This window comes from Epinephelus lanceolatus, chromosome 19, assembly GCF_041903045.1.
Source record: "Epinephelus lanceolatus isolate andai-2023 chromosome 19, ASM4190304v1, whole genome shotgun sequence".
Classification (NCBI taxonomy): domain Eukaryota; kingdom Metazoa; phylum Chordata; class Actinopteri; order Perciformes; family Serranidae; genus Epinephelus; species Epinephelus lanceolatus.
Window position 1 is genome coordinate 39,008,583 of NC_135752.1, and position 20,794 is coordinate 39,029,376.

General features: G+C 42.8%; 1 protein-coding gene across 1 annotated transcript; it reads left to right on the forward strand.

Moving 5' to 3' along the window:
* Positions 1-1,327: 1,327 nt before the first annotated feature.
* brap (BRCA1 associated protein) lies at positions 1,328-20,192 on the forward strand. The gene is made up of 13 exons (XM_033647561.2): positions 1,328-1,707; positions 1,969-2,130; positions 3,920-4,151; positions 4,240-4,429; positions 6,387-6,500; positions 6,825-6,973; positions 7,407-7,482; positions 7,580-7,718; positions 11,004-11,113; positions 11,189-11,278; positions 11,374-11,477; positions 13,833-13,972; positions 19,367-20,192. Exons 1-13 carry the CDS (start codon positions 1,629-1,631, stop codon positions 19,582-19,584), a joined length of 1,803 nt encoding a protein of 600 aa, XP_033503452.1. The 5' UTR covers positions 1,328-1,628; the 3' UTR covers positions 19,585-20,192.
* Positions 20,193-20,794: the final 602 nt, after the last annotated feature.

Genomic DNA, 20,794 nt, shown 5'->3' on the forward strand with positions numbered 1-20,794 from the left:
GTCTCATTCTTATGAATGTGATAGCTCAAGAACACCTTTAGGGAGTTTCTTTAAATTTGGCACAAACGTTCTCTTGAATTCACTGATGAAGTGGTTTGAATTCAGTGGTCAAAGGTCAAGGTCACTGTGATCTTGCATCTGTCTCATTATTATGAACATCATATCGTAAGAAGGCCTTGAGGGAGTTTCTTCTCTTCTTCTTTGGCACAAACGTCTACTGTGACCTCATGTGTCTACTTCTTATGAATGTGATATCTCGAGAATGCTTTGCAAATCCTCAAATTTGGCACAAATGTTTACTTTGACTTAACAAGGAACTGATTAGAATTTGGTGGTCAAAGGTCAAGGCCACTGTTAACTTGTCCGTCTCATTCTTATGAACATGATATCTCAAGAACGCCTTGAGGGAAGTTTTTAAAATTTGGCACAAATGTCCACTTGGACTCAACAATGAACTGATTAGAATTTGGTGGTTGAATGTCAAAGGTCAGTGTGACCTCACTAATCATGGTTTTGGACAAAATGTAAGAATTCATGCACTAGTTATGACAAAACTTCACAGAAATGTCTCATAGAATAAAATAATTAAGTGATGACATTTTATCTCCAAAAGGTCAGAGGTCAACTTCACAGTGACATTATCAAGTTCTGTATAAAACACTTTTCTGGCCATTACTCAGCGTCATATCTCAGGAACAGAAGGGGAGACATTTGGTCAGATACTGAACTGGTGACTCTAATCTTGAAACTGCTGATTGTATAGATCTTCTGTGTGTGAAGCATCCGTGTTTTCACTGACATGGATGGAGACTGTCAGAGACACTGGACTGGTGGGCGGAGTCATACAACTGCGAGGTGGTTATCCAAGTTATTTTAAGTTATAGAGCTGCAACAATCGGTTTATGGAAAGAAAATATATTAATTACGCAACAGTTTTGATAATTAATAATAATTTCAGTCATTTTTCACATTCATTGGTTCCAGTCTACTCAAATATGGGGATTTACTGTTTTTACCCATGTTTGATTGTTGACCCAACGTTAAACTTTGGGCATTTTGGGAACTGTTTGGGGAACAAAAGCAAAGTCAGCTTTGACTCTGGGGAATTGTTGTGGGTAACTTTCACGATTGTCTTACATTTTGTAGACAAAAGGATCCATAAATTGATAAGATTAAAATAAATAACAAAACAAGTCCCACCGGCCACCCCGCTGCTCTGGAGAGTAAAGAACAGTCCCTTATATTTAATCTCTAACGGGTGCAGTACACAGTCAGTCCTGTGGGTGGCGGCAAAACACCGGGTGTTATTACTGCTGCGTCATGTCGTACACGAAGAAGAGCAGCATGCTAGAAACAGCTGTGAGTACAGAGATAAGAGGCTAACTAAAGTCTTAGACCGCGCATTAGCGTTGAAAACACAAATGTAATGTTTGTGTTAATGGTCGGAGGAGACAGAACCAGTATGACGAACATACTGGTTTAACTGGACAGAAGGGCGTTAGCTTTTTCTGCCTTTACGGCTAGTTGTATTTAGCCGTTAGCTAATTAGCTTGCTAGCTAGTCAGTTAGCTAGCTGTCACCGAGGTTTGTTTTGTTCTATGTAAAAGTGTCCGTGTCTTTGAAAACACATGAGTGTGTCTCTGGTCGTTATCCGTCTGGAATTAGCCGACCAGTCTCCTTCTCCACAAGGTTTCCAGTACTCAGCTGGTGAGTTTAAGTTTCTGATAAACGTTTAAAGTCACTGCTTTTGTGCTGAGTTAGCAGGGAAGCTAACAAGCAAGTGGCAAGAGCTGCAGACTGGAGATCTTTACATCAGCTGTTAGCCTGGTAAATGTTTGCAAAAGTAGAAATGAACCACTGAGTTAACCTGACCCAGCTACAACAAACACTTTAATAATGTTTGCCCGTTATATTGAGATACTCAGCAGAGCTTAAAGGGACACTTTGTCTTGTTTGTGTTGTGTCCAGCTGAAGGCATGTCAGATGAGGAGCTGCAGGAGAAAGCTCTGGGTGTAGCCAAACACACTCTGAGTGGGAAGACGGATCTGGAAAGAACAGCTGTTCTGCACCAGCACATTGGCAGCAGGGCCATGGGGGACATGGTGATAGAGACCTTTGAGCCCAGCCCAGGTGAGGACATGCAGGGTGCTCTAAAACCAACAGGCAACATGGCTCTGGAAATAATACATCTTATATACACCTTTATTTATGGAAGCAATATGTCAGAGAGAACAAAACATGGACAAAAGATGCTCACTGGCACTTCCTGTGGTCCCATACTGACTCACACACTGACTAGGCACAAATGATAAATTAGTAAATGTAGATAAACAGTCCAGTACGTTGCACTTTACTTGAGTATCACTGAGCTTGTCAGCCGTGTAAAGAAAAGGACACAGAGTAAATACACTTCCGATATGTGGTTTCAAAATATGGCGATGATTTGCAAAGACTACTGTCAAAATGCAGCAGCCTGATAGTTGAAGGAATAAAGGACTTGGAATAGCGATTTCTTTTTCTATGGGGTGCTTTGTCATGCTGGCCTGAGGGCACTAAGGTGAATTCACAAGACAGGATGTGATTAGATTAGGCTAATAATTCCCTCTGCTTTCTGGGTGTTCCGTCCCCGCCAGAGGTCTAGGGGATGGGGGGAGTAACACCATGAACACAGAGGGATCCTTCAAAAGAAGAAAAAGGAGAGCCACACAAATCGCCAGTTTGAAGGAAGAAAAAGGACCACCAACGAAAAACGAGCTCCAAAAGGGAACCGGATCACCCATAGCAGGGAACCAATATGTCACAGCACTAAGAGAAAGCACTCTCTTGTTACTCGAGTCTTGAAGACACAACAGTGTCACAGCCTTCTGGCCCACTGGCACCGGCACTACTGCTCCTTCATTCATTTATATCCACCCTGATCAGGAGTGATGGGGATCAGCTGTACGCTGGAAAAACAACAGGGGAAACACAAAACACTGGGCGACATATTTCTCCCAGAGGGAGCTTAAGTCTCTCTGCTGGACTCTGACTATCCTGGAGCAGACCTTTAGACTCTTCTTGTCCCTCACAGACAACAGGTTTGCCAGCCTGACATGGCACTTTACCTGCCCCGGCCCGGTCAATCAGGGCCTTGTGTAAAGTTTTATGCAGGTTGCAAAATATTGGTCCAGGAATGTGCAGAATTCACGGTATAGAGAATATGTGCAGTGTACTGGGATAGTATGGGGCGGTGTGGGAGTCTGTGTCAGTGGGGATCCGAGATCTTGCTGATGAGAGGACACTTTCTGTGGCTTGAGTTCTTGGTCCTGATGAACCACAGCCTCCTGCCAGAGGGGAGTGACTCAAAAAAATTGACTAGCTGGGAGTGATCTGCCCCAATCTTTCCTTCCATTACCAGTCGCCCCAAATGTGGATTAATCCGCCATTGAAAATAGTCCCCAACAAATGCATTACCTCCTTCTGTTTGAGTAACGTTTGTTAAAAACTACAGTGTCTTTATGTATTTAAGTTCATGTATCGTTCTTATGTTAGACGAGACTCAAAAGGTGTGATGCAAATACAAATCCATTTATGAAGTACAACGCACATTTCTGTGTTTCTATACACATGTATTTTTTATTTTCCTTTCTTTAAATTCATTTTCTCACACTCAAACTAAACTGAATATGAACTGGATATTACATAGTGCAGTGACACTAAATTACGATACGCTTGTCAAAAAGAAATCCACAGTGTCCAGCTGTTTTAGGAAATCACTGAGCCTTTTAAAAAATAAGTCACAGTATTGAGAGACGACAAACACATTGTTGGTTTTGCTCTTTTCATGGTATTTTTTTTTTACAAAAACAAGAATGTAGAATACTGCCATCTTTATCCTTAAAATCAATCAGATGATGTAACGACTGCTTTGTTCCTGTAGATAAAGGAGGCGGTGAAGACCCCGGTGGTTCAGCAGAGCAGGACAGTGAAGCTCCTGCTGCACAGACTGAAGCCGACAGTCTGGAGGTCACCGAGGGTTCACAGGACAGCAGCGAGGCGACAGGCGCTGCCCCCGACTCCCCCTCCAAACAGCTGCCGGACCAGATCTCCTTCTTCAGTGGGAACCCGTCAGTGGAGATCATCCACGGCATCATGCACCTTTACAAGACCAAGTGAGTCACAGCTGACGTGTCTGTTTGTATCTTCAGGGGTCGTCTGCTGTTTCAATATGTGTTGTTGTTGTTGTTGTTGTTGTTGCAGCAAAATGACATCACTGACTGAAGATGTTAGACGCAGCGCGATGGTGTGCATCCTGACGGTCCCCGCCACCATGACCAGCCATGACCTCATGAAGCTGTTGGCACCTTTTAATGAGGTCATGGAGCACATGAAGATCATACGGGACTCCACCCCGAACCAGTACATGGTTCTGATTAAGTTCTGTACACAGGTGAGATCTCAACAGAACTATGATTACAGATTTTTTTTTTGTTATTCATATTTTTATTACTTTTTTAACGAAATAACGTGACAAACAAAAACAAACAGGCAGGAAGTCTAAAACAATATCGACAGACAATAACAGGAAGTGCAGCAATTCAGTCACAGTGGTGAGGCAATCATTAGAGAAACGTGTCACTAATAAAGTGGACTATACAGCATCATATGTGTCTTTACATGATCAGATTGTTCCCCCAAGACACACATATCCACTGAAACTGTCCCATTGTTCATTTTCCCAGTATCTTTTCACACACAGTAGTTTCCATTGTTTGAACTATCCACATCAGCCCTGTTTCCACCAAGCAGTTCAGTTCAGTTCAGTTCAGTTCAGTTCAGTTCGCTTTGTCTCCACAGTAAAAGTTGTGGATGGTCCCAACAGAAGCGTTCCTTAGCGTCCCCATGTTTGGTCCCCCCTCTGTTGGGGTACCTAGCACACAGATCTGATACTAAAAGGTGGAGCTGTGAACACTGCAGTCTGATTGGTCAGTAGAGGACGGTCACTCTGCTCAGGGCTGAGTTGTGGCTGGTTTTGAGGCTCATGTAACCACTGTTCATACTGTGGAGAGTTTTATTAGTAAACTGTAACTATAAAATGAAAGGATGTTTTGCTGCCTCTCACAGCAGCTGGAGTCTGAGAAAAAATAACTTCATTCACTGGGCCGACTGCCGGCAACTTTTAAGGTGGAACGTTAACTTGTAATGTTACTCAATGCATGAGTTGATGACGTGAATCCATCAGCACACCTTAAATTTCACTGTGACAACTTTGACCATCACTTTAGTTTTTATATGACACACACTTTTAGTAATGACTTTAAAAATATAGATGAATTTGGAGCGGATTATGTGAAGGTCATATATTCTAATCCTCACTTCCTGTGGGCTACAGCAACACTAAACCCCTGAGCTTGCCTGAGAAGGACTAAATGCACAAAGCTGCTATTTTTAAATATCCCATGGAGAGAGACTCTCACTGCAGCCTGTTCTATTTTGTTGTGAAAATGTGGGCGTGCAGCCTCGTTCTGTGGACGATAAACCAGGTGCAGACTTCCATCTGTGTCACCGCTGATGAGGAAATACAGCGAGTGCTGGACGGAGCAGTGAGTGACAACAACCCCGCCCACATTTAAGAGGACTGTCTGAACACACCGAGGGTCTAGGTACCATGTCTGAAGGCTTACTGCTGGTTCCAAAGGTGCTGGACTGAAAGGGTTTGGTGGAGACGGGGCTATATTAAGTGTAGGAGTTTGAGGCTCCTTCCAACACCTTAGAATCATCAGAGCACAGGTTATAAGACCAGTTTTCAATAAGATGCAGATGTAGTCTTGGCAGTTCACATTCTCACCATTTATCAATATAATCCAGAACATTCCTCCACAGGGGAGAAACTCCAGGACTTTCCCATAATGCATATGTGCCATGTTCTTTTCTGCATTTCCAACATAGATCGTCTTTAAGTCGGCCCCTTCTGTTGAGTCTCGTTTTCAATTGAATAAATTTGCCTCTGGCTTCTCTGATATATTCCCTGGTGTTGGACAGAATCACCTCACATGTTTTTCATCTAATTTACAACACTGGTCTTTTCCCAATATCATCTTTAGATTTCAGGAGGTTACTGTGTGATTTGTGTTCCTGTCGTTGCCTAAAGATGAGCTGAGCTGTGAGCTTTCACTGTCAGCTGTAACTACTGTGCGGTGTTCATAACCTGGAGGGAAGTTCAGACACACAGGACTTCCCAGTTTCCTGCTTGATAACATCCATGGGCTGTTTTCTCTGACACATGCACACTGTTAGTCTGCAGCTTCAGACTTTGGACTCTGTGTATTGTATGTGGAAGTTTGTGCCTCTACACTTCTGACACTATCTGACGTGATGCTGCTGTTTTCTTCTCTGTTTTATTTCAGGCAGACGCAGACAGTTTTTACACAGCGTGTAATGGCCGCCAGTTCAACTCCATAGAGGAAGCAGTGTGCCAGCTGGTGTATGTGGAGCGGGCCGAGGTTATCAGGTCTGAGGAGGTAAATATAACCATAGAAATCCATTCTGTAACGGTTGGTTAGAGCTGAAACATGTGAGAGTATGTCGGTCAGCAGAAGAATGATCAGCAACAACGTGATAATTGATCATTGAAAACATAATTTATTTAATGGCAGTGCTGAAATGTTTGTTTTCCAGTTTCAACCACGTGAAGCACTTCGTGATTTAGATTTGAAAAGTGCTGTATGATTTTTATAAAGAAATGTGTAAAATCAGTTTGTTCAGGATCGACAGATTCACGGGTAGTTTCCTCTCTCTAATCTCCTCCCCTTCCCCTCTTTGCCTCCCCCGCCCTCCCTCCTCAGGGAGCCAGTCTGCCGGTGATGGAGCTGACCGAGCTGCCAAAGTGCACCGTGTGCCTGGAGAGAATGGACGAGTCCGTTAACGGCATCCTCACCACTCTCTGCAACCACAGCTTTCACAGCCAGTGTCTCCAGCGGTGGGAGGACTCCTCGTGAGTTGTACACACACACACACACACACACACACACCTGGATTTACCCTGCTGTCCTGTGTTACGACATGTTACCTCAGAGATCAGCTTATTTCTGACCTCTTCTCTCCAAAGGATGTGACTATACAATCAGCTCTGTCCATCTGCCTTGACTTTATCTTTGTGTGACACTTGTGCTGCATGTGTGACACAGTTCATGAGATACAGTTTCGATATATGACGGATCTACAGCCCTGTACATAAAGGAACCTTCTCACTAATGACAGAATCACATGCTGCTCTTTCACCTGATTCTTAGTCAACTGGTTTTTTCTCCGGGCTTCATGTCATGTGATGTTTGTTTTTGTCCTCCTCTTAACGTGTATTCTTCTGTGTCACAAAGGACACACACATGTGTGACAATGGCTGACTGTGTATGTGCTCTGTTTCCCAGGTGTCCTGTGTGTAGGTACTGTCAAACACCAGAACCTGTTGAAGAGAACAAGTGCTTTGAGTGCGGAGTGCAGGAGGTAGGTGACATCAGTCCGTCTGTGTCGCTCTGTAAATTAATTCACCTTTGTTTTTTATTGAATCTTTCCTGATCTCACGTTTCTCTGCTCTCTGTAGAACCTGTGGATTTGTCTGATCTGCGGGCACATCGGATGTGGTCGCTACGTCAGCCGGCATGCCTACAAGCACTTTGAGGAGACACAGCATACGTACGCTATGCAGCTCACCAACCACAGAGTCTGGGACTACGCAGGAGGTACTGAAGCTGTGTGTGTTTGTTTGTGTAAACAGGCACGTGTTGCCAGTTGAGGAAGGTGATCGTAAATTGCAACCAAACCAACCTCTACACTCTCTCCCTACCCACTCTCACGCCATTTCCGTGGTCCACCACATCAAGAGCCATCTTAAGCCAGCTAGTAGGGAGTGGACGTGAGTTATAAAACCCTGATTCTGACTTCCTGACCATGTGCAACGCCAGATTGTGTTTGTCTTGGAGGACACTGCTTACAAATACAGTTCCATCCAACTGTGCTCACAAACGTTAACTGCTCAAACTAAGACAGACATCTAATATTGTCATACCAATGTTAACAACTCAAAGGCCTCAATGTATTTAAGAACAAATGTCCTCTTCTCTAGTTACTTAAGGCTGCTGTCAGCCCTAGAGTGGTCTCCTTTGGTCTGAATCAGGGACTCATGTTGTTCCAAAGTTGTATAATTGCCTAGAGTTGGTTCGTGTTCTCACGGCAGCATTTACAAGAGGACCAGATCAAATGCCTTGTGTGAGAAAGCTGCTCTTGATTGGTCAGAATTTCCATGTGGGAAAAATCCAGGAAGTAAAGCAAACGTTGAAGAAGAGTACACTTGCAAGATAAATGTGACACTTTCTAATGTCACAATGGAGGGACAACTACGCAGGTTGATTTTAGCGCTGCTCATCGTGGACTATATTGCTGTCATTGTTCATTTTAGTCAAAGCATACAGTTTGAAAACGAGGCGCGGCTCCAACTAGAACACAATGTTTTGATGCATTGGATGTGCTGAATGTGCATATTAAGGCAGTACAGGAGGAGGTGCACATTAATAATCCTCCAGGACTGTAACATGCTCATGTTTAACCCAAACAATGTGTCATGTGACTGCAGTTGCTTCACATCCAGGTCGAACACCTTCTCACCACAAACCAACCGCACCAGAGTTCCTTTGGCACCGGACTGAGACCACCTCTTCAAGAAGGTCTCGGTCCGGTTGTTTTGCTGTGTTCACACCTGAGTGTTTATTTCATTGCTAAGTGTTATATATCTGCAGAGACTGCTGTAAAAACTAAGCAGCTTTCAGCCTAAACATCATCAGAGTGGAAAATGAGATGTTTACAAAACAAGGAAAAGAAATGGCATCAAAGATGTTTGGATGTACAGTTTATTTCTATTGATTCATTGATTGATTCAGTGATTTATTTGTTAATTTCAATGACAAAAGATAATCTGCAAAAAGTCAGGTAAACAATAACAGCGCATTCAGATGAAATAAAAGTGATACTGTACATATGAAGAACGTAATGGGAGTAAGTTTTAATTTTCTCCAAGGTTACATGGTTTCTTCTATCCGATCTGTTTCTTGCTGCTTCATTTATACTCTACGCCCTAATGAAGAGTGCTTCATTCAGCTCTGAAGGTGATTACAAACAGAGTGACACTCCATGAAGGAGTGGAAGTGAAGAGGGTCCTATTCGGAAACATCTCTGGGGCAAAGAATGTGTGGCTATTCATGCTGTGTTAATCAATTCTGGCCACTAGAGGGCAGCAGGACACCTCAATAAAAAGAAGTACTCTGATTACCTACTAAAGTAAAAGTAGCAAAAGCACAGTTTAGAAATATTCTGTTAGAAGTTAAAGAATTTTACTTAAGTTAAAGTACAACAGTATAGTAGCTGTCCTGGAGATTTTCATCGTGTCACACAAGGTTCATCAAAAGCAGACCGAGTTTCCCAGTTGTCATGGGAATGTAGATGTTTAAGTTTCTAATCCCCCGAGCTCTTTAAAGAAATACTCTGCAGGATCTTTTCTAATTAACAATATATAGACTCTCCTCTCTATCATGAGTTATGACCCACTCTCAGACTGACGGAGTATTTCTCTGCAGAGACTCAGCTTTTATCTTCTTATTTTCTTTGTTAGGGACTGTTTATGAGCGTGTACCCCCGCAGCGCTAAGGTGAGGTCTGGGCTTTATAAAAAGGAAGCAACCAGGTACCAGACTGTGAGCAGCAGACATCAAAGAGACAAAAAAAACAACCCATAAATATAGTGAGGCGAAACATCAAACAAGAGTGAATCTGGGGTTAGTTTTTACTTTCACTGGCAAGCATGTTTACAATCAGTCCTGCAGAGTAAACCTTTACAGACATCTCCTCCTGGTTGGTTTATAAGTCAAGATTCAGAGTTGATTCTTGAGCTCAGAAACAAAAGTTCTTTGAAGCTGCAGCTCTGTTTTGTTTGTCCCCAAATCCTTAGATGTGGCTGCTAACTGCTCCGCTGTGTTCACCAGCTGGTCTCTAACAGTCGGTGCTTGTCAAAGTCAAAGATGCTTGCTTTACTAGGACAGGTCCTTCCAAGTCGGGTCCTACAGAGGCTGGGCAAGACTCCCTGCCAGCACTCAGTGAACACTTAATAGAACAGGCCAGTGAGTGCTCAAGTGTGCATCACCTCCAGTTACAGCAGATCGTGCATAAGGAACTGTGGGTACTTCATTTACACTGAGGATAAACACATGCATCCTTGAAAGTTCCTTGAAAGGGTCCTTGAGATTGGAACAGTCCTTTGGCGAGATTCGATGATGTAGCCTCCTTGAAATGCAGCAGTTTAAGGATCCTTTCTTGACTTGGAGAAGCACCGTGTGTGTGTCTGCTTTGGTGCTGATCAGGTGCTGCTGCTGGAAACAAGTGTGTTTAAGCGCAACTTTATGGCCAAGACAACGGCAACGTGAGGTGACACAGCAGTCGACCTTTGTCACCACTAGTTCTTTGTCAGTTTGGTGTGTCTGGGCTTTAAAGTCGACCAAATATCAATTAAAAAAGCAAAACGTCTTCAGTGAGCAAACATTTCCTTCAAGACCTCGTTCTCGCCGAGGAACGTCCGACTCTCAAGCCAAATTGTCAATGAGTCAATGTAGAACCATTATTTTCTCAGTTAATTATTATTTGTTTCTATAAAATGTGTCATAAACTAGTGAAATATTACAATTATAATTCCCCAGAGTCAGATGTGATGTATTCATACTGCTTGCTTAGTCTGACCAACATTTAGAAACCCAAAGATATTCAGTTTACAAAGATATAAAACAGAGAAAAGCAGCAAATCCTCAAGTTTAAGGAGCATTTTTTGCAAAATAAATTACTAAAATAAAGAAGCAATCGCCAAAAAAATTAATTCTCAGTGTCGATTTAATTGATTGTTTGTTTGAGCTCTAATCCAATGGAAGAACTTTAAAATTCCGTATATGTATTTTTCATTGCTCTACCTGGTGATCTTTGCGTTTCCAGATAACTACGTGCATCGGCTGGTGGCCAGTAAGACTGACGGGAAGATGGTGCAGTATGAGTGTGAGGGAGACACCTGCCACGCTGAGAAAATTGATGCTCTTCAACTAGAGGTGAGCTTTTCTTATTTGTGACTTTGTTTGCTCAATCCACGCAGACACGTTGTAATCAGTTGTCCCTGTGTGCAGTACTCGTACCTGCTGACGAGTCAACTGGAGTCTCAGAGGATTTACTGGGAGAATAAGATCGTTCATCTGGAGAAGGAGACGGCCGAGGAGGTACTGAGTGTGACATACAGCACAGACGTCTCTCAGTAGGTCTAATTATGTGTTCATGCATCTTTTTTCTGATCGTCATGCGTCCTCTCTCTCAGATAAACAACATGAAGGCTAAATTTAAGGAGACCCTGGAGCGCTGTGATAACCTGGAGCGACGGTTCGCAGACATCAGCAAAGACAAGCAGAGCCTGGAGAAGAAGTGGGTGAAGACTGACCTGTCCGCATTACTTAGTGTGTTTTGGTTTTTGGGCTCGTTATCTCATGATCTGTTTTCTGTTTGTTGTATTTCCTCAAGAGGAATAAGTGCTCTTAAATAAGGATGTCAGTTTAAATTAATTTTGCTTTCGTTAGCCTGATCCCCATTAGGGGCTGTACACATGACGCATCTTCAACCACCTGGGAGACACGAGGTCGGGCTCTGGGCGCTACTCTTGTGAGTGTGGCGGCAGGTTGCCTCTGAGGTTGCGAAGCAGTCTTAACAAGCACTGTATCATAGCCTAGTTACCTGGAATCCTGAGTGCAGAGCTGATCTTCTTCCAGGAGCTGTTTATAAGTGTGTAGGCCTATCGTCTGTGGGACAGATGCAAAGCTCTGGGTAGCCCTGCACTAACATGATCAACTTCTGCTCCATGTTATCACAGACTGATATTTACGGAAGAAGGGAAATATTTGTCAGCTGTGAGTGGTTGGTCCTCGTCACACGACGTGGTGCGCACTGCTGTGTTCCAAAAGTCAGTTTATCTCAGGGTGCAGTCATCACACCCTGAAAAACAGGCACTCGTGTCTACACTAAAAACAATGTATATGTGGGCGCAAAGAACGCAGCATGTGTACAGACCCTTAAAGGGGAACTAATGTTTTTTCAACCTTGGCCCTATTTTCCGATGTACTTTTGTCTAAATGAGTGACAGGATGTTCAATATGTGACATGTCTCCAGTATGAAGCTATGGTCAAACAGCGTCAAAATACGTCCACTAAAAGTGCATTTTTTTCACACAGATAGGCTCGGATTGTTAGCATAATTATCTGACAACATAACGGAAAGGAGAAATGAACGTGTGTGTTTACCTTTAGCTGGATTCAGACATGTTCCTCTGCCTGTTGCTGCTCCCTCTCTCTCCTCGTCCGCTCTTCAGTTTCAATGAGCTCTGCGTCCGTGTACGTCCGTGTACTCCGTGTTCAAATAAACACGGGCGCTCATCAAATTCAAATGGCTCATCCAGATCCAGTTGGTCAAAATCGGGTCAAAATTCAGCCATGACTACTCCAAACAGAGGAACTCCTCACGCTTGTGAGGTCACTCCAGCGGTAACTTCCTGCAACAACTCAAATCTCACGAGACGTGAGATTTCAGAGCCAGACTTTCACTCTCTGAGTGTTTTGACTTGCCACAACAAACATGTCTGAATTTTGACCCGATTTTGACCAACTGGATCTGGATGAGCCATTTGAATTTGATGAGCGCCCGTATTTATTTGAACACGGAGTACACGGACGTACACGGACGCAGAGCTCATTGAAACTGAAGAGCGGACGAGGAGAGAGAGGGAGCAGCAACAGGCAGAGGAACATGTCTGAATCCAGCTAAAGGTAAACACAGACGTTCATTTCTCCTTTCCGTTATGTTGTCAGATAATTATACTAACAATCTGAGCCTATCTGTGTGGAAAAATGCACTTTTAGTGGACGTATTTTGACGTTGTTTGACGCTGTCTGAGTGCCCTATTATTTAATATAGCCCGCGCTCACGGGCTGCAGGCAGGTCAGCCCTAGCTTCATACTGGAGACATGTCACATATTGAACATCCTATCACTCATTTAGACAAAAGGAGATCAGAAAATAGGGCCCAGGTTGAAAAAACATTAGTTCCCCTTTAAGTGATAATTATTAGCATGATTTTAAGAGAAAAAAATATACAATATGACATAAAATACAAGAGGCCTTTCCTCTCAGCCTTGTGCTTCATCGATTCATGGCGTCCATAGCCCACCCTCTGGTCTTTGTTGGTAAGCTATCCTTAGCTGCTCTGCACTGCGCACCTCCTGGGTCAGGTGGGAGCTAGCTAGCAGCACCTCTCATTCGCGATTGCTGCTGGTAACACCGTCCTGTTTGTGGGACTTGAATTTGTGTTTTCAAGGATACCAAAGGCACGACCTGCCCAACTCGCTCTGATGGGTAGATTAGTACTTGTTGCCTTGTTTGATTGGTTAGGTGTAGGCAAGAAGAGTGCAGCAATGGACTGGCGACCGTTTACATTTTGACATGTCAGAACAGAACACGCACAGGTTTAACAATATAAATTAATGAGGTGTGTCACTTCTAGAGTGTTGGTATTGTGCATGCTGTCTCACATCATTTAAATTATTATTAGTTCCTCTTGTGCTTCTCCTGTTATGACAAGTCAAAATGCACTCCGTTAAAATGTCCCAGTAAATTATCCATTACAGACAGAGCTACAAAAATGAAACCAGAGCTGTAATAATCAGCTCCTTCAGATGCTTTGGTGCAGAGAACTTGGCAACACGCAGCTCATTCTGTGTTTGTATGTTCAGGTGCACTCAGCTCAACAGTCGAGTGGTGAAGCTGAGCCAAGAGCTGAAGGAGGAGCAGGAGATGAACCGCTGTCTGAGAGCCAATCAGACGCAGCTGCAGGCCCAGCTGGCAGAGGAGGAACGCAAAGGGAGAGAGAGCGGTGAGTGAGGAGGAGGCGGCGACGATAACTGATGTAAACATTTTATCTGTCCTTGCATCCATCACCTCACAAAGGTGGTGGACGAAACGGGACAAAACACGGCAGAGTAGAGTAACTTGATCATGTTTATTTCAGCCGATACAGATCCCTGAAACATCCCGGTGCATCTCTACATATATCAGCTCACATGTTGCTGCGTCCAGATAAGCTAGCTGCTCATTTACAGTGTCAGGCTAAAGAATCCAGAGCAACAGGACGACGCTCAGGAGGGATACGTAACAGGAATGTGTCAAATGCTCGGCTGGTAGACGTTCAGAACGTGGTATACTCTCACAGAGAAAAGGGTCGTACGTGCTTGAATGATAGACGGGTTATTTTTGTGTCTGGGGCCAGCGGTCAGACAGCACTTCCTCATTTATATTACAATATATTTGCAAATCATAAACAAATAGCAGCTGGAGTCACATCAGCAGGTCGACAGGAGGTGGACAGAGGCAAAGAATGTCAGTATCCAGAAATTGTCGTCTTTAAATCAGCTCAGTCCACCTCGTGGGACAATTACAATCATGGTTTTTAATTGTTAGGATTGAGGATATTTCACTCAGCGCTTCTTAATAAACAAGCCCTCCTCTTTGTATCAGTGTGTTTGAAACAGGAACGTCCTGAGAGCAGCATTTATACCACACACACACACACTGACATTTCAGCACTGTGCCTGAGGGTAACATGAATCAGCTGAGAGGTCTGAATGGAAATTTCAGGTCTACAGTTTAAACATACCTGTATTTTCCTCCAGCGCTCGGCCCTGAGGATGACGACTGTTTATGTTCCCCAGCGTATGAGTGCTGTGTTTATGCCGAACAGACACACACACTCTGTGCCATTTCACTTGTTTTAATGAGAATGTTTCATCCAGATTTTGCGTTAATGTGACACACTGAACACAACCACCACTCACCATAAGCACTTTTATATTTACCGCATGTTTCCTGTTCGCATGTGTTAACAGAGCTGTCAAATTTTGTTTTTGTGTGACTGTGGTCGGAGTTTGATCCTGTAATGCTGTGGTTACACTTATGCATTACACATTAGCTCGCTTGCTTTGTTAGGTGACTCAAGTTTGATCAGCACTGTGTAAATAAATCCAGGCGGTGTCTGTGTCTTTGCGCTGTGAAGATTATGTTGAGGGAAGTGATTTTGCAAAATGTGTTTAAATATTTGTAACTCAGGGTTTGTTAAAGGGATAGTGCACCCAAAATGTAAATTCAGCCATTATCTACTCACCCATATGCCGAGGGAGGCTCAGGTGAAGTTTTAGAGTCCTCACATCACTTGCAGAGATCCAAGGGGAGAGGAGGTAGCAACACAACTCCACCTAATGGAGGCTGATGGCGCCCCAGATTCAAACGTCCAAAAACACATAATTGAAACCACAAAATATCTCCATACTGCTCGTCCGTAGTGATCCAAGTGTCCTGAAGCCCCGACATAAAAAGTTGTTTCACCTGAGCCTCCCTCGGCATATGGGTGAGTAGATAATGGTTGAATTTTCACTTTTGGGTGCACTATCCCTTTAATGTTTTGGCCCTTTATATTAGCATATTTTAAATATACATAGCTGGAGTTTTACGTCGCCCAGATAAACTCAACCAAATTTTCTTGCAATCCATCTGATAGTTGTTGAGATATTTCTGGGCCACAGTGGTGCAGCAGCTCACCAACATTTCCATCCCTACAGCCACGTCACAATGCCTAAAACAATAAGCTCTGCACTGACAGCTCTGGATGAACACGAATGGACTCCGACATGGCTGCTGCAGCGTTATCAGTTGCTTCAGCAGCTTCTGTTTTTGTGTTGTGAAGCATTTCCCTGAAAGTTTACGCCACTCGGGGTATTTCACCATCCTGGGTTTAGCTGGTTAGCACAGCAGCAGCACAGGATGTAAGTACAACTTCTCCTCGGGCTACAGGGCACACGTTACTCCGTCTTCACAGCCTGGTTACATCATCAGTCAGTGCAGGTCCACTGGGTGTTTACAGCAGCTAGCTACAGTAGCTTATCTGTAGGATACATATTGATTTATCCCTTGTTTATTTGTCAGTACTTGATTATGATGATGATTTATAGCTGTGTAGGTTAATATTTGTAGTTCTAAATGTTTATCTCAGTCTCTTGTACAAACAGGAAATTCCCACAGCTGTGTGTCGGCCAGCGGTCACAGTGGGGTTGTATACATTCTGTAGCATATGTGAGTTATTTAAAGCAGAGAGTTGGTAGTTCATCTTGGGTTTACATGTTCAGGGAGCTGTAAATGTGATGTGGGTGATGCTTCGTCATGATACTTTATATTCAGTCTTGTCATGGTGTATGACCTGTGACCTCAAACTGTCTCCTCACCCAGTTTGAAGCCTCCTACACAGCTGTTTCTGTTTCACTTAATGACTGCGTTTCATCAATGATCATGAGCACCTCTTAATCACACACCTGACTATGATCCTATAAAGCCCCAGACTGTGTGCAGGTGTACCTGAAGAACTGATGCTGTTTTAAAGGCAAAGGGTGGTCGCACTGGATATTGACTTGAGTTAGATTTTTTTTCTGTTCGTTCACTTTGCATTTTGTGAATTGATAAACAATTACATATATTTCTGAAAGCATTCTTACTGTACAGCATTTCCTCTCACCTGCCTAATGCCTGGTTCACACTACATGATATCAGCCTGACGCAGCATCGTAAGGTGTCGGCTCGGAAACGAGCGTCATACATTTTTTCATCTCATGTAGTGACGACGACAACTGACGCCACGTCTGAGACGCCTCATGACGTCTTGACAGAAAGTCTAGCATGTTTGATTTTCTTTCACGACTTCTCCCGTCACAGCCGTCACTTTGACCAATAGGAGAGCGATCTGCTGCCGTGGAAACTGTACGACAACAACAGCCCAGCCTTTTAGATATTTCCTGTAGGGACGTTAGCACACAGAGTACAAAGGAAACGGCAGAGGCACTCTATCAACCCGCTGAGTACTGCCATTAGCATCAAGCTAGCAAAGAAACGGACATAAAGTAAGAAAATTAAAACTACAGAGGCTACCAGCTTCATTTGAAACAGACTACATTATAAACGGGCCGTTATTTATTTATCGGTCCGTGTACTTCACGGCCATTCGTTTTTCATTTCAAAATAACAAATTGGAACACGGAAAACCAACCAATTATCCGTTTTTTGTTTTGAAATGACCAAACGAAAAAGGAAAAAACGATCCTTCTCCCGTTTTTTTATTTGATAATAAAGAAAAGAAAAACGGAAAACGAATCGTTATCCGATTTAATTTGGGAATTTAAAAAAAAAAACCTGTGGGAAACTCCTTCCTCTATTTTTCACCACGAGCGAACCAACACTTTTTTTGATGACACACATCTCTTGACGGGTCGTTCATGGAGCACGTAAGAGCTATGAAATGTACATACAGAGCATGTACATTTCCTAAAACTACTAACACATGGCTTTATCTGACATGTTATGCTAATAAATAGCTTTTCTAACTAATCTAGGTCACTCTACATGGACGGCAACTAACGGCATACCACATCACACATTACATGTCCGCAAAAAATGATATGCAATATGTGAATTAATAATAAGTTTTATTACCATGGACCAAACGTTCCTTGTCGTCCGCCAGTTTTCTGTGAAAGTGACGTAAATTTCAGTCAAGTCAGCAACTCCTGTTCCAAAATTATCTCCAAGTTGTTTTTCCGACATGAGCAGGCGTTCATGTGTGTTTTCCCAGTCGGAAAGTAATTTTTCCGATTATTCTGACACCACATGAATGCAACTCACTGGTCACAGAGCAGAAACAAACAAAAAATAGAGAAAGGAGTTTCCCACAGGGTTTTTTTAAATTCCCAAATTAAATCGGATCATGGATAATGATTCGTTTTCCGTTTTTCTTTTCTTTATTATCAAATAAAAAACGGGAGACACATCGTTTTTTTCCTTTTTTTGTTTGGTCATTTCAAAACAAAAAATGGATAATAGTTGGTTTTCCGTGTTTCCATTTGTTATTTCGAAACCAAAAACGAATGGCCGCGAAGTACACAGACCTTAATCCCTCTGTGTTTATAAATTTTTACTTTTTATCCGCTCCCGTTGCCTTGATAAAGTTAATGCATCGCGCCGTCATTTCAAACTCAACACTTCCTGTATCTGTTTCAAAGTAAAAGCCTCATTTCAGTTTAGAGAATCCCTTCATTTTCTAAAAAGTCTTTTATTGTGAAACATTTGCAGGAACTTGTTGTGGAGGATTCAGTGACTTGTGTAGTTTGCAAGGGGTAATTCAAATGTAGCTGTAGCTGTGACTGAAATAATAGTAATAAGAATAAAAATAGGACAAGAATAACCTGATGACATCACACACGTGGTAAAAGACGACCGGGGACGATTGGTCGTGGACCATCGTGTAGTATGTCATGTCTGTCGGCCAAGTCACGGCATGATTTCATGACTCCACAATTGCGTAATCTGACATTACGCCCGTTTCCACTGAAGAAGTTCCTGGTATTATCTGGGGGGCAGGAACTTTACAGGAACGTCCTCTCGCTCAGCCCTCTCAACCGCCGTGTCTCCACTGAGAGAGCGGAGTAGGAGGAAGGTTCCTGTAAAGTTACCGGGCTCTGGATGTGACGTAATCATTGCACGACGATTTGTCTTCCATTTCTTGCTTTTCTTCTTACGACTCCTTTTAAAAATGCGACTCCTCGTCTGCTGAGTTTTAAAAATGCCGGCTATTTTGTTGCTTTCTGTTGACGTCACGTCCCGCCTTGAGTATATCCAGTCAGCACCAAGTAAACCCCAAGCCCCAGCCAGGAGTTTTTTGGGGCCGTTCTGAGTACCTACTCCGAGGCAGGGACTTGTTTAGCCCCTGTAAAAGTCCTCTGAACTCTGTTCTTCAGGGCTGGTTCCTGCGGTGGAGACACACACCAACGGCCCCGGCCCCGTAAAATTACCCTGAAGTTCCTGCGGTGGAAACGGGCCTTTAGTGACTGTCGGAACGGACAGAAATGTCGAGTGGTGTGAATCAGGCATAAAGGTTTAAGAAAGCATATTCCTGATCTTGCTTTCGTCTTTGAAATATATTAAACATCTGGTATTGTCTGATGTATCCCGATGCTTAAGCTCTGATGTTGTACATTCATTTCTATGACTGATTCCTGCCATTAACCTGTTTACATTTTTATTTTTATACAGTTTATTACCTGATTTTTTCATTGTACATATTGTATACATTTTGGTTCACACCTTACTGTTATCTCAGACTTTTTATGTTTGCATTCTTCCCACTTGCACCAGTTTTCCCTCTTTATAAATAAAGTGTTATCTTATCTCACAGGTGAATGTAAGGACATGGCGATAGCAGAACTGCAGGAGCAGCTTAGAGACGTGATGTTTTATCTGGAGACGCAGCAGCAGATCGAACACCTGCCTCCAGAGGCGCGCAGTGAAATCCAGGAGGGACAGATCAACATCGCAGCCAGCCCGTCAGACGGCGCCGGAGCAGGCCCGTCCTCTGGCAGAGGCAGGAGAGGCCGAGGCAGGAAGAGGAAGTAGGCGGCGGTGTAAAATCTACTGGAACATGCTAGAAAACTGTCGCCGCCTCTCAGTGTGGACACATGGCTGAGCTCTGTCCTGTGTGTCAACATGTATCTGCATCATCGTGGTTCCCCAGAAAGCACTTGGAGGAGGAAATGAAGACGTGACACTCAGCTGTTTGAAGAAAGAATAGAAAGTGATGATTATTAACCTGCACAATTTCCCACCTTAACTTAATGTAGCTCCCACCAGAAGAAAAGCGGAACATGTGGGTGGTTTGCTCCGTCAGACGACACTTGGTTCTGGTTTCAAAATATATTTGACATCAGTGTGATGTGAATATATTCTGCTGTTTCTCAAATCTATAAAGAGTAGCTATTTTGATCACACGTGGTATTTATTAGATCAACATTATGTTCATTTGTTCCCAGTTTAAAACCCTGTAATCAAAGTTTGACATTTCTTTACAATTTTAAGATTTTTCTTCTTTTACATGTGATAAATTTGGCACAGAGACACTAGTAGATAAATGTTTGCTTTGTGTAAAGGAAAATGATGTTTTCCTAAATCCTGTCAGGCTGTTTTTTGTCTATTCTTAAGTAAAATGCTGAAATGTTTTTCTCCAATATTATTTCTCAGTAGTTTCTAAAACTAACACTGAGCTACAGAAGTCGAGAACAGCTGTGCTTGCAGTTATTTATTTTTTTAAATGCTGTTATCTCGAGATCACAAGTTAATTATTTCATTATCTTGAGGTAATAAAGCTTGTTTTCTTGTGATCACAGGTTAATTAATGTAGATTATCAAGATTAAATGTTGCTCAACAGAACTGGCGTATTTGCAACAGAAAAGTGTTGCTCAACACTTTCCTTTTATGTCACACACTTGGAGAATTTTGTCATGCTGCAGACATCGTCATATTTTGTCCCGCAGTGTGATTGGGTGGTTACTGATGTCACCACAGAAGCAGCCGTCCAAACTGCCCTCACCAGGCTGACTGACAGCAGACATTTAATTTTAATCAGAGTGATCCTTAAAGGAATGAAAACGGAAAAGTTATTGTTGGTTGAACAAACATTTTATTACAATAATTGAAACTTGAAAACATTTTGTTAATAGAAGTTTGTGTAAAAAGTCTCTCCTTAGAAAATAACTAAAATAAAGGGGAGCTAAAACGTCCAATTTTTTTACACTTACATATCACTGTATACCTTGAAACCGTATATCG